We start from the raw sequence: 16,447 nt of genomic DNA on the forward strand, positions 1-16,447 counted from the left end.
AATGAACAGGATGCTTTAGGCAAAAATGTGTTAAAAAACAATAGAAAGTAACAAATCTGCTTCGCTGCAGTGTTGGTACATTGTTAGTTCAACAATATTAAGACCATCCCAATGGGCTGGCAGTTTGGAGGTGGGTTCTCCAGCACAGAACTGTGTTAAGTCAGATGCACATTTTTGTGCTGCCATTCTGGAGGGAGTTCGAGCCTAAGAAAGGCTATGCTGCAGCTCAAAAAAAGTTCCTCCAACTTCTGTTTCTCTCAGGAGGCAATGCTAAAAGGCAGAAAGAACTCTATTAGATTATTCTGCAGAAGTACTGGGAGCACAGTGCTCTTAAGAAAAAGCCTGCAGAGATAATGTGGGCCACAGTCCTGATTTCCCAATCTTCACAACTGAAATCCTGGCTGAAGCACACTTGAAGCACCCTTGAGACCTGCCTAGGTTTCCCACAAGCTGAGGTCAGCAAACATGCATGCAGAGGGACAGTGCTTTCTCAGGGTTATCCCACCACCGAGTGATGGATGGCAAACCCAAGTTGAGCATTTGGGTAGGTTGCTGGCAAATTCTCCCAGTTTCACAGTTTAATCAAAGATAGAGTGATAAAGTAGTTATTACAGTCAATACAGTAAGTATAGATAAGAGACTCGGTGCTTTGAACTACTTAGAAGGACTTGGAGCACAGCAGGATTGTGAGTGCTTAAATCCATGAACCTAAAACCAAGGAAGTGTGAGACCCCTTTGAGTGACAATATTAATAGGTCTTAAAATTTCAAAGAAAATACACACCAAGCCAAAAAAATACCAAGCAGCATCTTTATCAAAATCTCTTCCTCATACATGCTTTAATCCCTCTGCCTATCTAGGATTAAGATTTCTCCCCTTCTTTGCATGCCTTAAACAGAAATAGCCTTTTACAAAGTTTAAAAATAAAGAACTGCAAACAAACAAACCACAGGGGTTAGAATGCTGTTAAAATTTATTTCTGGAAGACACCAGTGATCCGTTTCAGAAATGGTATTATTAATTTACACCAGAAGCAAACTGTTTTTATCTTCTCGTAGCAACGGCTTCTCATAGGAAGGTGACTTCATTGGACTGCTAAACACTACCAATGAAGAGCAATGAGAGCTTCAGGAAGATTTATATCAATAGAATAGTTTTTCAGAGATTTAGAAAGTCATGAGATTGATATGTGAATTTGCTTTCATATGTAATTAAGTGTATCTAAAATGTAGAGAAATATTGTGTTGGTCATTAAAACAAAAGGTGTCATTTTTAAAAACAGTCACTCTATGTCCTTTCTAAGATTCCTAAAATATAACTATCTGATCAGAAACAAAGCATGATTAATATCTTTTCAATATCCATGTGAGTGGAAGAATAGAACTGCATATAAAGTTAAAGAGTAAATGAATAAAATCATGTAACTATTAATCAAAGCCTTTGCTCCTGCAAAAACTTAAGCACACATATAAATTTAAGCACATATAGAAGTATTCCAAACATTTGTTGCCTGAGAAATGCAGAACCATGCACTGGGGTTCCCAACGACTACCAGATCTCTGAAAAAAAAGACAGCCATGTATTTCTCTGGTACCAGTGACAGTTGTTATGCTTTAATCTATTTTTTGATGTTCCCTATCAGATCATGTCACTATAAAAGTCAGCCCACTCTCAACAGCTAGAAAGTGAGAGAAAATGGCAGAGAAGGGAAACAAAACAAACACAACAAAATGGAATCTGATATTATTTAAATCAATATTGTTAATGAAAGCACTTCTACTTATTTGATACTATCTACACACACAGGATTTTGGCATCTAAGATAGCCCTCCAGCATTTAATCACAAATACTCCTTTAGATGAGAACAACTACTGAATTGCAAATGTTTTTAAAACTAGTTGTACTTTTCAATCTCACATTCTAGCTTCTAAAACTATATCGAGGTTCTACAGAATCTCAACTCTAAGAATTTATTCAAAATAAATAGTTGCCTCATAACACTGCAAACACCGCTGACTGCTCTGAGTTTCTAAAATATATTAGTAATATTTTTGGCTATTTTCTGATGGGAAAACATAGTAAATTATGAGATTTAAATTTTACATAAAATCCTTTTAGTTGCATTGTTACACATTGACCATAACTTCTTAACAGTACTATTCATCATTGTATTTTCAGAAATAATTTGCAGTCCCAGTAATTGTTTTATAAAGTAACTTTAATTTTCTATGTGAATTACAGCCTACTTCTCAAATGCTACTTTTAGAACAGTAATGTTCATAAACCCAATTTACGGTGTTAAAATCCTGTGACTTCAGAAATCTCAAAACTAAAACTCTTAAAAACCCATTTAGATTCTGTATTGCATCAGTGTGTAGGCACCACACGCTACAAAGGCTACGCATCTTTCAACAGCTCTGTAGATTTTACAGTTAACAATATTTAACAACCTCAGAAGATGCTAAAAGCCTATAAAGCCTATTGTTTTCTGAAGATCATATTTATAAAAGTTCTGCTTAGTCCATGGAGAAGTCAGTAAGACTTGGTTGCTAAAAGCGATGCCCTCAATTTGCCAAGCCTTTTTTGAAAGTGTTCAAATTTGAGCAAAGGAGTAGTCCTTTTGTCAGTTAACTGCAAGCAGGTATTGCAGGATCAGGCCCTAAGTTTATTAATTTGTGTCTATGGACTCCACTAATTTATATACATCACAAATGTTCTTTTTCTAATGTCTTACATTATTAAAGTGGTGGTATAAGTATTATTGTATTAGGAAACTGACTCCCACAGAAGTAACTACTTATTTTCTTTTTTTTTTTTAATTAAAAAATAATAGACAAATTCACAGTGAAATGATGAAATTTAAAAACAAGTGTTCTTGTCAGAAGAGAGGAAAAAGAGGGTTTTCCCCCCCTCTAAGAAAACAAAGGATTCCTGAAAGTCTTGCACTGATTTATTTTTCCAATTTTAAATACCTTAGGAGTAGCGGAACTGCTACTGGCATGGTAGTATTTCTAACAGTCAATAAATCTAAAATATTATGTGTGAATATTGGAATGAAGCCATTAAGAAGATTACAGCATGCAACGCAGCAGAGGGTCCACATGAAAAAAGAACTGGTAATTCAGGACAACTGTGACCACTGACCTTTGCACAGTCAAGACCACTGGTCAGTCTGACAGAATAATAGAGTTCACATGCATAGAAAGTCATCTAGCCTGTAACTATAATTTAAATGCTTAAGTGAATGATTTTAAAATGCCTTTAAACCTCAGTTAATTTATTATACAGTTTATTAGACAATGCTATATAATAATGTTTTTTCAATCTTAAATTTATCATGAAAAAATTCACAATCAGAGCATTTTAATAGACTTATTACTTATAAATGGGTAAACTATTAAATACCTATGCTGTGAGGACATCATCAGGCTTATTGATCAAGAAAATAATTAATTTCCTTCAGACACAAGAAACAGTTTTAGAAAACTCTTTGAAAGTACTGCATTTCTTTTGTTAGGCTGTTAACCAACCCGGAATCATTTTTTGAAAGGGATAGTAAGACTAGAGCTTCTTTTATATTTTCAGTTCTTCATTATATTTTAACACCCTTCAGAGGTACTCATTTCATTTTTTCATCAGACTTTTTACTACCTCTACATGTATGCTTATGAGGTTTATTTATATAGGTTAAAATGCTTCACATATGTAAGTATCTTTGATATTTGTTTTAATGTTTTAAGTCTAACTCAGCATTTTGACTCTACACTCCTATGTCCTATACTTTCTAACCAAGATGTTAGCAGTTCCACTGCCCCTCATGAATGCAAAAGAAGGACAAGCATTTCGTCATTTTATGAGCCAAACACAGACACTGTCTGTGCCTTTTGTTTCCAGGTTTTCCAACTATAATTGTGTATGTTTTCCATTAAATTGTTTTAATTAAAGTGCTTTACAGACTGAAGTAGAGGAAGAGATGGGCTTCATTATAAAATCCTCAAATTCTGCAAGTATATTTTGCATAAACACAGTTGTTCTGTTTTGTTCTATATTAGATACAGAATGAAATATTTTAAGTCTGCTGTATAGTCTGTACACGAGGATAACCTTCATTAACATTAATAATAGTAACATGCATATATCCTGGGGGAGAATTTACTTCTAAAAGTATGAAGATCTGTTTCCTTATTTTCTTCATGCTAGCCTACTAATTTAGAAATCATTTTGATATGCATCTGTAAAATACATGAGAAATCCTTCTCATTGCACAAATACCCATTTTTACTGTTCAAAGGACCTCCAGCTACAACTCCAGTATCTTATGGAAAATTATGCCTAATTCTCAATTCTACATCTAGCTATTATTTGACAAGAGGTATGTACCTCCATGACACTATAACCTCAATCTTATTCACTGAATACAAGGTCAGTTAAAATTACTGACACACCAGAAAATGACTCATTTTTTACTTAACTTGTTATACTCTTGAATGATAGAGTACAGTCAAAATTATTATATATACGTGTGTGTGTGTATACTTTTTCATACACTAAAGTAAAACCACAAAACATCAGAATAATTTTTATACAGTCTTTTACATTTCTGAACTATAGTTGATGCTGAGTCAAAAGAAAGACTGACCAGATGATCTGTAAAAAGTCTAGATTTTAACATCATTAAAATCAAAGGGAACTGACATTAATATAATCATCATGAGTTTGATTTCTATTGTACCAAATATATACAAATTACCAACAAAAACAAAAGCTACCACAGCGCCTTACTTTAAGTCAGTTTGTTTTTATGATTTACAATTTCAGAAAATGTAACTCTTTGATTTCACATTTTAATATAAAATTCTTTGTCTTGACAACCATTTGTGATAGCTTGAGCATCTATAACTAAATAATCAAAACAGTGGTTTCACAATGATATCCTTTTTTTCTCTATTCCCCAATAGAGCTCTATTGGGAAAAACAAGGTAAGTGAATTTTGTGACTATTTAAGATGATATACAGAGTATGTTCCCCTATAGGCAATAAGGAAAACAAAAAAAGAGGGGAACACACTCTGCAAGATCAAAGTCCAGAAAGAACTGGCACTTAATTTATCATCCTTTACAGACAAAAGACAGTTTTCGTCATTTCAAAAGGATCAGATGTCTTTTATGACAAACTGGGTTTGCAGTTTAATTTACAAATAGAATTCTAAGTAAGCAGTCTTTGCTCTGCCAAAGCAAATGACAAACAGTATAGGTTTTCATTCACGCAGCCCTCAGCAGGATAGAAGAGATTAAAATAAAACTGAAATAATTTAGAGAAAACAAATAAATGTTTCAGAAAGTTGAAGAAGATCAAAGCCTGAATTTTCTGACCCCAACTGTACAAGCATTTCTTATTATATTGACCAGTGCCATCAGATCATTAATTAAAAGGAAAGCACTGGCAGGTGGCAGGGAAGCAGAAGCCGATAATTGGCCCCCTTCTTCTTTTTGCCTTCAAAAACTCTCTCATTCTTTTGCAAGACATGCCACTAGGCAGACAGAAATGCCTACTTTGTAATATAATGATTAAGATGAGATGAAGAGACTCTTGCGTTTAAAGGAGCTATGCCTAATGAATGCAGCTAGCTTTATAATTATGATCCTACTTTTACAATAAGGAATATGATGTTCCATTCAACATCTCCTCAACTGTCACAAAGGCAAAAATCTCAAATATAGGGGTCTACACTTGGTGCTTTTCACCCCTTATTCCTTTTATAGCAGTCAGCAAAACCAGGCAAGAATAACTACTAGTAATTCAAGCATCTATATAAGAAGGAAAGAATGAAATATCTGTAAGACTCACCACTTCACCAGGTAGGTTGTTCAGGTCATTGAAAGGGGTTTCTAGAGTGTTTGTGTCAACATTTAGCAAAACCACATCTTCCAGTGATCTATTTTTTACTCTCTGTTACCAGGGGAAAAAAAACATCGTGGAAAAGCATTTTACTATGGCATCCTCCCAAAGTATATTTTTATTATAATGTACTAGATTACAAATGATTTTACAAAGGACAATAGTGGCAAAGACAACATATTGAGCTTTACATGTAGGATTTGTGAATTAGATGCAGGATTCAGAGTAGCTTTTAAAAACACTTCCTCTTCATCAAACAGTAAGGTTATATTAATAATCTCTGAAATACAAGCGTATTCAAGAAATGAATTCTTGAAAACCAAGATTTATACAAAACACAGTTAAATATATTGGAACTATACATATCTTATAACAAAGTTTCATTCTCACTTGTGAAAATCAGATAGGATGCTAATCATATAATCAGATGAAAAACAGAGAAAACTAAGTAACTATTTGCAGATTTATATAAGTCCCAGGCATATGATGTTTACTAGTATTATAAGAATGGATGAAACAATCTTTCAGCAATGAACTTGACTAGCAGCTAAGAATTAAACAATTTGTTCCTTTCAGGAAAGAATGATAGAACTCTTTTCTATGTGGTCCTATAATAATACATAATACTGTGGTCCAGGAAATAATTCCAGAAGGAATTCAGTGACTTTTTTTCAGAGCAAGCTGTTCTGTTCCATTATTTTCTGATGGAATAAGGAAAAAGATCCTAGTCAAGATATTACAATCAATGTATGCAGATCATATGAACCTGATTCGAGAAAACAGAAGGCTATGCCTAGAGTTTAGAAGTATATATGATAGAAGGCTCTTTTGGGAAACACAAAAGTGCTAATCGCTCAGAGTGGGGGAGTACCTACCTCATCAGCTTAGTAAATGTGAATTGATCCTTAGAAACTGCTTTAGCAGAAGTGTAAATCAAATAAAGTTCCCAAATCAATTATCTACTCTGCATGATAATCAGACTACAGATGTAGGCTTAATGGTGTCATCAAACAGTTATGGAAAGAGGCAATGCTATTTATGACCCAGCTATTACTTACCGCGCAGGTGAGTTCTATTGTTTTCTTGTATGTTCAAATCTGAAAAAGCTACCTCTTGGGTTTTGGCAAAAAAATACTCGTTTTTAAATTAATAGTTAGGAGTGTCATGGGATGAATCTTACTCAGATTTTGAGAGGGACAGAAACATAAATTATCTGGGAAATCAGAATGGTGCCGAATACCTATTGATGGCAACTCCAAAATAAATTTTAACTGCTCTTATTATTGGGAAAATCTGTTGCTGAACCACTAAAAAAGGCAGCAAAAAAGCTATCATTAAACTATTAAAAAGACACAGAAACAAATCATGATGTAGAGCTTACATGTCTCCATAGAACACTTCAAAAGTAAGATTTCAGAGAGAGACTTTTTTTACTTTGTAAAGCATCCAAAGATTAAATTTTGTAATTCTGTATGTTAAAAAACAGGGATTCTTTCTGAAGTATTTCCATTAAAATTATCATTTATGGCACACACACCTTATGCTTACAAGTACGTAGAAGTGTAGAGTAAACTTACCTCTATTAAGCTTAAATGGACACCAATTAGGTAAGGCATCGGTGCACTGAAGAAAAACAGTGGAAAAGATCAACTTTTAAGTACCAACTACTGCAACATTTTGTGGAACAAAAAATATTTAAAAATTAAAAAATATTCACAATCTTGGCACATACAGTCCTTAGTTAACATCCACTGTTTAAACCTGTAGTTAAATGAACACAGTTGCTACTGAAATTTTGACTAGACAAAGGAAATTTTGTTTTGGTATTTTTTACTCTGCAGTAAAGACAACCACAAAATAAAGGATGCTGTTCCTAACTGGAAGTATGAGCGAGAAGACGCATACAGCTTGCTAACTGGCTTGCCATACCTAGTTTCAATAACCAACCATACTGCATGGCAGAGCTAACCTAGTGGATGTTCCAAAGGTGGTCTGTCTCTAGAACTACAATGGTTTTAAAATTAAAACACTGTTCTGAAGAATATGGTACCAGCTGACAGCCCCACACTGTAATGCGAACATCATTAACACCAGTTTTGGTTCTGAATGTGCTTCTGAAACCCTTCCTGGTGACCATTTGGAAGCTGTATAATATCCTATTTAACTCAAGATAGTAAACTTCTCATTTCCAGTTTGAGTAAGACAAGGAACTATATTCTCAAAATAAAACAAATATCCACACAAAGCCTCTGGAGTGAGACCTCCTGCAGTATGCAAGCAAGAAGCTGAATTAGTCAGGCTAATTTATCATGGTTTCCTATAATCTTCTGTTTCTTCCTCTAGTGAGTGTGTTCTGGCAACACTGGACCAAGAATATACTCAGTATCCAGCACTGAAGGGAAAAAACATCCAGCAACCATCACCACACTTCTGGGTACTGTGAGATTACTAAAAATATTCACTCCGGAGAAGTGAGCAATAGATACACTGGTTTAAGCAACTCAGCAGGAAATGAAGTACTAAGGGACCAGAGAGAAAAAAACTGAATAAAAATAATCTCTGAAAAATAAATGGAAGGTAAGATGACTTATCCAAAGTTTCACAGACAGCCGACATACAATAATTTCTTCCACTGTATTAATTCAATCACAGATCTGAGCCACTGGCATGAACTGGCAATTGACTTCCTGAGGCCCAGGTAGAGGCTTCACTGCATCAGTTCACATGGCCTCATCGATTCGGTCCCAACTCTGGGAGCAAAAGTAGCAATTCTCATCTGCCTGCGACTGCAGCTAGTTTTAGAAAAATCTGTACACACTATGGATTAGCCAACTACTCTCATTAACAATGTCCTACAGGAGAGGATCAATGCAAAAACAACCACCAAAAAAAACAACCAAAAAAAACAACCAAAAAAACCACCACAAACAAACAAACAAAAACCCAAACCCAAAACCCAGACCGCCCGAGGCCAAAACAAGCTTTCATCATTTTTATGCTATCAAAATAAAGGTTTGCTGAGACTGCAAACTATCATGGCTTAAGGTTTCCAGGCAATGGTGCTTCCAAAAAGGGAAACGGAGACCCCTGTGTTCCCACATATCTTTTTCTTAGCCTAATACTGAAAAATTTTAGTATCTCCTGACGACTTCATCCAGGCTAAGGCCTTATGCCTTTGTGGACTAAACACATTTGGAATCATAATTCCAAATTACATGGAATCGTAACTGGGTGTCACTCCAGAGCAGACACACATTTATATTCAGAGAGAAATCAGACATCTTTAAAACACTCTACAGTTTTAAGAACGCTTTATACTACATAACATATTTAACCAAGCTGATGAGAATGACTGACACGTAACTGAGGATTCTTCTGCTGAATATGCAGCAAAATAGATCCTCAGGTTCATCACATCAGGGTATCTTAGCACTACAAATAACGTGAAATGGAGAAACTATGGTGAAAACAAGCACTATATCATGTATGCATTTTATGCAGGCTTGTTTTCTTGTACACTGACACTGTGCTAGCAGCTTCACCAGGCCCGTACTGACTTAAATTAGCTGATGATTTGCTCCATTAATAAATCTGTCATTAGAAAGGGTAGCATGCAGCTCTTTTCTATAGAACAAAGCAACAGCTACATCATTTCAATTTTGAGAAGTTAACAGAAAAAAGGTATAAAGCTAATTAGATAAACATCTTGAAAATGCATGAAATAAAAGTCAATTTGATCATTTTCAGCAAAGAATGAATTTTATTACTGCTGGATTCTGAAGCCTTAACAGCAGAGTTTTGTAATATGGACATGAAATTGCTTACTATACTACTGGGAGCTGCTGTATAGTTTTTCTCTTGTTTATGCATGTTATTACCAAAAATATTAATCTACAGCATCATTGCCTAAAATAACTACTATGTTATGCAAAACATGCAAGTTCATTGGAAAATAATAGTCCTATTCTCACAAAAACAGGCGAGCATATATCCCAATTCAGAAGAGACCAAATCTCATAAAAAGACATGTTGCAATTGTAACTTGAATTTTCTAATTGCATTATATCCTTAACAGAGCATCAGCAGAACAGATGCTTTATCATCCACAGACAAAACTGTCATACATTCTTATGTAAGTGACTTAGCTAATTTCATCAAATTTCTGTGTAATTTCCTGGCAAACTATCTCCTTTGCAAAAATTAATTTTATTCAAATGTAATTATTATATCAATGATCAAACTTAATTTTGGGGAAAGCTTTCTTGAAAGCCAGCCACCTACTGGGCTGAGTGCCACAGTATCTTTTTGCTTACTTAAATGTAGAAGAGAAATCAATTCTTAAAACAGAGAACTCAATTTTTTAGTACCTCCACTGTATTTTCTTCCTCTAGAGCTAAAATGAAAATTACTTTCACTGCCTAATATTTTGCTATCTTTTAGAAGAAATTTATTATCTCTTCTTTTTTGGATGGTTATTCCAATTCTCACATTGGAGTTCTCAAAATGGAATTCAAGGCTGAGATAAGCTATGGGGGGCGGGGGGGCAAAACCATCCTGAAGTAAATAAATACACAGTATGTTCACACGCTGGACCTTGCAAGTACTCATAACCTGGCCAATCCTAATGTCATTACAGTTCACACAGATGCTCAGTACCGGTGGGTTTGGACTAATTTAAGAACGTCTGTTACATTATGTCTAAATCCAGTCTGTATTATCAGGTTGCCTGATAGAACCTAAGAGACTTTTTGATTAAAAAAGGCAAGTGGAAGAATTTAAATATTTTTTTAATATAGATTTAATTGTTTTACTCAAAGATACACTTTTCTTTTTTCATGCTCACAAAATGTACCAGCTAGGCAGTTTATGTAATTTATCAAATTTTAACCCCCACAGAATTGTATCATTTATCTTTATGAAATTTTGAAGATATATAGTCCAACTCATTAAAAAAAAAATGTGGATTTCTCTCAAAATACAGTGGATGATTAACATGCAAAGAAAAAGTTGCAGAATCAGGGCCTATATTTAAACTAGTAGATCTAAATGTATTTTATCTTTATTTACAAATGGCCTTTCACCCTTGGAAAGAACAAAATTATCAAACTTATAATCACCTACCTGATTCATTTGACTACCATTTCAGAACAACACTAATAAAATGAGAGTTCATGGGAGACATCCTTACAAAGTCTAAGTGAAGCAATGACAATGTAGTTTCTAGATATGAAAATGCATGTTAAGCTAAAAGGAAAAAAGGCACTTTCATAAAAAGAACTTTACTCTATCAAAATGACATAAAAAATGAAAATATAAAATAATTTTCTAATTCTTTTTTACTAATTTTAAATTGACATGATCCTCTTGGACTGCCCAGCTAGGTCTGGCCTAGCATAAACTTTGACCCTATGAATTCATCAAGGTTTTCTAACTTGATATATTATATACCTATGAGTAAAACACTTATTTACTGTTAATATACCAAAACATGAGGAAAGCTAAGTATTTTATGTGGTTTTATTACACTATTCCAAACTGTCTCACAAAAGAACCATTCAAACCAGACAAGATCAGAGAGAGAAATGTAAATATACAAAAATTTGAGCTGAAAGGTCTGAATTATAGTTACTGTGGTAAATTCATCAATTGTGCATTTCCTTTCATGAACTTTGTTTCCATTTGAACATCTCTAAAAAGGGGAAACTTTTTTTTCCCCCCACTCTATTGTACTACTGTGAAAAAGAGATTATAAATGAGTTTTACAAGTTTAAGAAACTCCATGCTTCTTTTTAATGAGTAAAAAAAATTCCCAGGTCACGCCATAATGACCTAGAATCTCAACTATTATCATCATCACGAGAAGCTGTGTACAGCATCTAACATTATTATTTCTGGAAACATTATCTGTGCTTAGAAGGGGAAATAAAAAAATCTTCTAGTATTCAGAATGCACTCTGCAGGGTACAGCTTGAATAAAGGTGTTGATCTACCTTCTGAGAACAGCATTTACGGATGATACTGAAGAAATTACAAAGCTTCTGGAGGTAAGCTCAAGTAATACAAAAACTAAACAAATACATCCAAGTTCTACCCCCACCTTGGTGCATTTTATCAAAGCTAGGAGGAAAAACAATTAGGACAGAGTTTCTTCAAAAGAAAACTATCGTTAAAGATGAAAGGTTTAGCTATAGCTGAAAGTACAGGGAGGAGTGGGAGAAGAATATTTTATTTCTTTTTAAAAACAACAAATAATATCCACATTAAGTATAGGAACTACTAGAGAAAAAGATATACCATGAGAAAATATTGTAAACTTGAGCAAAAACTATCAGAGAGACTTAAGGAAACATAATGAGAATTTCTTTGAAGACAAGAAGTTCAACAGACTGGGTGGAGTTCAATGGAACATCAATATTTACAGGTTCCAGAAAAGAAACAAAACATAAAGCCCAGCAAACATACAAGCATAATTTATTTCTGTGAAGAAAAACATGAATAACAGAAACATAGACTTATGTTGGTAGGCATCAGACTTGGTTTTTATATATAATAATAATTCCTATCTCTAAAATGGCTTTAAATGGTTCATTTTTCCACCACAGATCCATAGGGTCTAGTTAAAGTGAAAGTCTCCAGGGATGGATACTCCTGGTTTAGATCCTTTAATGGAAACTCTCATTGGTATCTCTGGCACTACTATGAATAAAAGAAAGTAGATCTCTTCTTAGCCTGAAATCTTGAAACACAGGCACATGGAAACATCATCCCTTGAAGGATCAGAAGTGACTCAAAAAGTGATTCTTTCTTGTTCAACTTAAAAATTTGCCAAAACCACAAAGTCTGTCATGTGAACAGAAACATGTCAGGAGCAGCAGAATTCTTACAATGAAAATTTTGGAAGTACCAAAAGGAGATTTTAAGCTCTTTCAGGAAGGTGTTGGATAGTATCCTGAACCTGGCTGAGTCTAAAATACAAATATTAAATCATTGTATAGACCTAAGGAAAACACTGATGCCTACTCACAGTTGATTCTGGAAAAAACGATCAGGTTTTTTCTGAATGTTTTTACCAGTATCATTTATCTCAAGTTAAAATAGACGTCCAATAAAGGAAAACCGTAACACAGTCACATTTAAATTATTCAATGCATTCTGTAACAATAATACAGGAACAGTTATAAACATGATTCTATATGCTGCATTGATAGTAATCAGCACTGTAATTCAAGGCACCAATTCAAACACCATGTAAAGGCATGCTCAAATATCTCTATTCAAGTCATCATTTAAGCATTGGCTTAGGTGCTTTCACAAACCGGATCCTGTATATTTAGTCACTTAAGTAGTTAGTGTTTTCATCAGTTAGAATTACAAGACAGGTAAGAATCTCAGAAACAGGGATAACAGGTTAGCTGTCTTACCAGCAGTAGTCCAGAAGATGTGGAGGAAGCACTGGGATGTAAATGTGTTGCCAATACATTGGATATAACAATGCAGCTGACGCGTGAACACAAGCAGTTAACTAAAAATAAAAACACACACAGAATTGGCAACAAAAAATAGGAATAAAAAGAAAATACAAAATCTTAAATTAACTTCTAGACATGCACCCAGCTCTGCTGAGAGGGAAAGCCTCAGGGGAGTTTTTTGGTCCACATTTCTGCTAGTTGGAACAACTGGAATTGACCTGAACCTGCATGAAGCCACAGAAGAGCACTAACCTCAGCTTAGTGTCACTAACCTGATTTCAAAATTACCTTTAAAAAAAATCTGAAGTGAATATTCCCTGTGATAGCAAAGCAACTTTATTACAATTTTCCAAAACTCCCCTCCCACAGCAGGGACTGACAAGTCTGGCACTAGCATCACCAGAAAATGAAGGACTCCTTGACTAAGAAAGGAGGTGTTACGATCTGCTTGCCATTCAAAATGAACATTCCTGTTTTTCTAAAACAAACAAGCAAACAAACAAAAACCCACCACCCCCACACCACCCCTCCCCCCCCCAAAAATTATGGAATTGATTAGAAACGTGGTCAAGTTCACCCCTCGAGTGAACAAAATAATCTGCAATATCTAAAGAATTCAAATTTGACCTATCAAATACTACTTTGCTATCAGGGAGTCATTCAAATTTACTTATTTTAATATGCAGCCACAGAGTTACAACAGAATGAGAAAAAATCAAGACTGTGTACAAAGTAAGGTAGCCTATATCCAGCACATAAAACACCACAAACCTCATTTAAATAAGTAAATAAATAAATGAAATAAAGGGAATGTCCCGTGTAGAAGACACCAAGCTTACGTAAAAAGACAAGACAGTCCTAATCTTTTATATCACAACAAAATTACTATCTGAGGTTAACTTGACAATAGTGCTGTTTATTAGACATGCACTTTTACAGTAATAAAGAGCTAAAAATAAAATGTAAATCCTGTCCATACAGCAAGCGCTAAAACATTATGGATTTTACAGGGAAAACCCCTTCTTTGTGGAACAGATCAGCAGTTAAAGCTTTCACACCCCGGCCGTCTTGGACGTTTAGACTTGTAAACAAAAATTATGCTGCAATTTTGTACATGTATTTTTACACTAAAAATGAAAAAAAGGAATTATAAGACAATTGCAGCAGAAATCACAGACAATTACAATTTGTGCAGCGTAGTTTGCTCAGCACTCGGATTAATATAACACGATTAAATATGGAAAAGAAGAGGGTCTGAAAGCTCCTGAGGGATATCATTAGGGCAAATTGCCAAAGAATGAAACATGAGCCAGTCAGGAGAGTCTGGAAGCTGCAGTAGTACCAAGGGACTTAAATGTTCGACAGTTGGAGCTTCAGTAATGTGTGAACTGCAGGTTAAGGTATCAGGAGACTCTGTTCACTGACACACAGAATGTCACTATTGACCAGCGAACTGCCCGAGCCTGACAGCTACACTACAGAAAGCCAAGTATATCATAATTCTGTATTTAAACTCTTCGTTTCAGATTAACATCTCGTTTCTTAGCTTTACATCAAACCTCCGCAATTACTCTCATTTTAGACTTACAATAATGGCTGTTTTAATAATCACTGTGTTGTTACTAAGAATTAATTGATTTGGGGGAAGAACTAAATGAGTATCTTATCCCTCTTCTACACAGTGGGATTTATGAGTTTTATTTCCATATTATCTCTCTCTAGTTTAACTAACACTACTGATAGTGTAGTCAAGCTCAGCATCGTGGTTTTTCCTCTTTTACTCAAAATGGATATGGAATTACCAATTAGTATGTCCACATACTACTGTACATAGCATATAAATTTCAAACCGCAACTACCTATATAAAAATTAGCATTTCATATGTTTCAATCACAGACTGAAATAAAGCTGAGCACACAGTTATACAGGATATCCCCGATGTATACAGCCGCTGCCTCCTCCTCTTAATAGGCATTCTTAAATTATGAATTAAGATGACTATACTGTTTGCATGAAGAAATATTTTCCTATCTTATGCATATGTCTGTGTCATATTTTAGTTCTCACTTTAACAGAAGCAGCGGTTAATTCCTTAAAAACATTTGAAGTTTTATTAACTCTTTCGGTTTACAATCTATATTTTGGTGTGGCACTCGGACTGGCCTCTATTTAACATTTTTAATTTTTAAAATATCTACTAAATTTCAGCATTTCTAGCAAGAAAGATAAAGATTTGATTACTTACACATGAAGCTTTTGTTGTACTGTTCCTTGCTTTTCTATTTAATAACATCTTAACATAACATCTTATTTAAACATTGCCATCTATGCTGCTGCAGTAGGTTTCCAAACATTTTAGTATGGCATGAATATGTTTTATAGTTTCCTGTTGTATACAGCCTGGAATACAAGCAGCTAAGGGATTCTGCTGCTCTTCAGACTGTGTGACATTTTAATATTGTGCCAACTCTGCCTTTAAGCAAATACTGATAATATAATTATGGATTTCACATTAGAAATGGCACACTTTCTGGCAAATTCTCTTTTTGCCTTTTTTACTGTTTCAACAGTGACTGCATTTCTCAAATGCATTAGCTATTTAAATAGCTTACCTCTTTAACCAACATATTCACTCTTCTAAATAGAATGGGGACTACTGCAAATCCTGGAACAATGCTGCATGTCTTAAGTAACAAGACAGTTCAAGAGATGTGAAAAGCATTTGGGGACCAGGTAGAGCCTGACTGCTTACATCAGAACTCAGAGGTCTCTAAAGGCAACACTGCATTTGGGGGGTGTCCAATAGCATCTGCGCTTGGGAGCGGTGCCAGCCAGAGCCTCTACAGGCACCCTGCCGAACACTGAAGGAGGAGATGGCAAGGCAGAGAGCACAGCACAAGCTCCTACATGCAGAAATGAGCATCTGTTGCTTGACCAAGTGGTGACATCTTTTGCAGAAAACAGTTCCTTACACTATTTGGGGGAAAAGGCATTTGTATGGAGCCTGTCTATTGATTGCTATCTATTCCAAAAGGAATTGTCAAGATCCACCTTTTAATAATTTTTGTAAGAGAAATG

The 16,447-nt window shown here is 34.7% G+C and overlaps 1 protein-coding gene across 1 annotated transcript in view; it reads right to left on the reverse strand.

The window, feature by feature from the left end:
* Window positions 1-16,447, reverse strand: part of DENND1B (DENN/MADD domain containing 1B) — a 163,870-nt gene that overhangs the window by 44,393 nt on the left and 103,030 nt on the right. The window contains exons 11-13 of the mRNA XM_010563440.1: window positions 13,321-13,421; window positions 7,477-7,522; window positions 5,849-5,950 (exon numbers count right to left, since the gene is read on the reverse strand). Coding sequence (XP_010561742.1) covers window positions 5,849-5,950; window positions 7,477-7,522; window positions 13,321-13,421 — 249 coding nt within the window. The remainder of the gene's footprint in view (window positions 1-5,848; window positions 5,951-7,476; window positions 7,523-13,320; window positions 13,422-16,447) is intronic.

The sequence above is a fragment of the Haliaeetus leucocephalus genome, unplaced genomic scaffold, assembly GCF_000737465.1.
Source record: "Haliaeetus leucocephalus isolate CR32 unplaced genomic scaffold, Haliaeetus_leucocephalus-4.0 Scaffold166, whole genome shotgun sequence".
NCBI classification, from domain to species: domain Eukaryota; kingdom Metazoa; phylum Chordata; class Aves; order Accipitriformes; family Accipitridae; genus Haliaeetus; species Haliaeetus leucocephalus.